Genomic DNA, 753 nt, shown 5'->3' on the forward strand with positions numbered 1-753 from the left:
AAACACGGTATGTACATGTGTCAGTCTTGTGTTTCAAGAAAATGTCATAAAAATAATATTACAAATTTTTTTTTGTCAAAATACAAAACATCTTAATGGTCCAAAACAAGGCTTCATTTTCTTAGATAATTTTGTGTTAGATTGTGGAGTGAATACGAATCCTTATTTTTCCACAGTGTGCTGATGGGAGCGCTGCATGTGCTGGTTCTGCTGGCCTGGGTTCTGGTGTCTCTGGTGGCTGTGCTGCTGATGTGTTGGCTGGTGCGCTCTCATCTGGTTGGTCCGTTCTACAGGAAGCTGCATACTGAGAGCAAAGGAAACAAGGAAATACTAGTGCTGGGCACCAGTGCATTTGTGTTCCTGATGCTGACGGTAAGCGGCTCCTTCACATAGGTTTGTCTGTCTCTTGAGTTTATGTGTGCTCTTGCATGAAGCACCTCACCTCAGGTGTAATGTAACATGCTTATATTTCATCATGTCAGGTGACAGAATTCATGGACGTGTCGATGGAGTTGGGCTGCTTCCTGGCAGGAGCGCTGCTCTCCTCACAAGGTCACATGGTCACCACTGAGGTCATGAGCTGTGCTGAACCAATCAGAGACTTCCTGGCTATCATCTTCTTTGCATCTATTGGTGAGCTGATGGTCCTGTAGCTGTGAATTATGATAATACGAAAAAAACATAATTGAAGTTTTAATATAATATGGGAACGCAAATGCGGTTTGATCTGCAGCAGCACACTGAATATCTGAT

The 753-nt window shown here is 43.2% G+C and overlaps 1 protein-coding gene across 1 annotated transcript; it reads left to right on the forward strand.

Annotated features, from left to right (window-relative positions):
- Positions 1–176: 176 nt before the first annotated feature.
- Positions 177–653, forward strand: LOC107577957 (transmembrane and coiled-coil domain-containing protein 3-like; the record flags this gene model as incomplete). The annotated part of the gene is made up of 2 exons (XM_016263973.1): positions 177–372; positions 483–653. Coding segments are annotated over 2 exons (367 nt in total), but the record flags the coding sequence as incomplete, so codon positions are not given.
- Between the last annotated feature and the right edge of the window lie 100 nt (positions 654–753).

The sequence above is a fragment of the Sinocyclocheilus grahami genome, unplaced genomic scaffold, assembly GCF_001515645.1.
Source record: "Sinocyclocheilus grahami isolate Dianchi unplaced genomic scaffold, SAMN03320097.WGS_v1.1 scaffold7999.1, whole genome shotgun sequence".
NCBI lineage: Eukaryota > Metazoa > Chordata > Actinopteri > Cypriniformes > Cyprinidae > Sinocyclocheilus > Sinocyclocheilus grahami.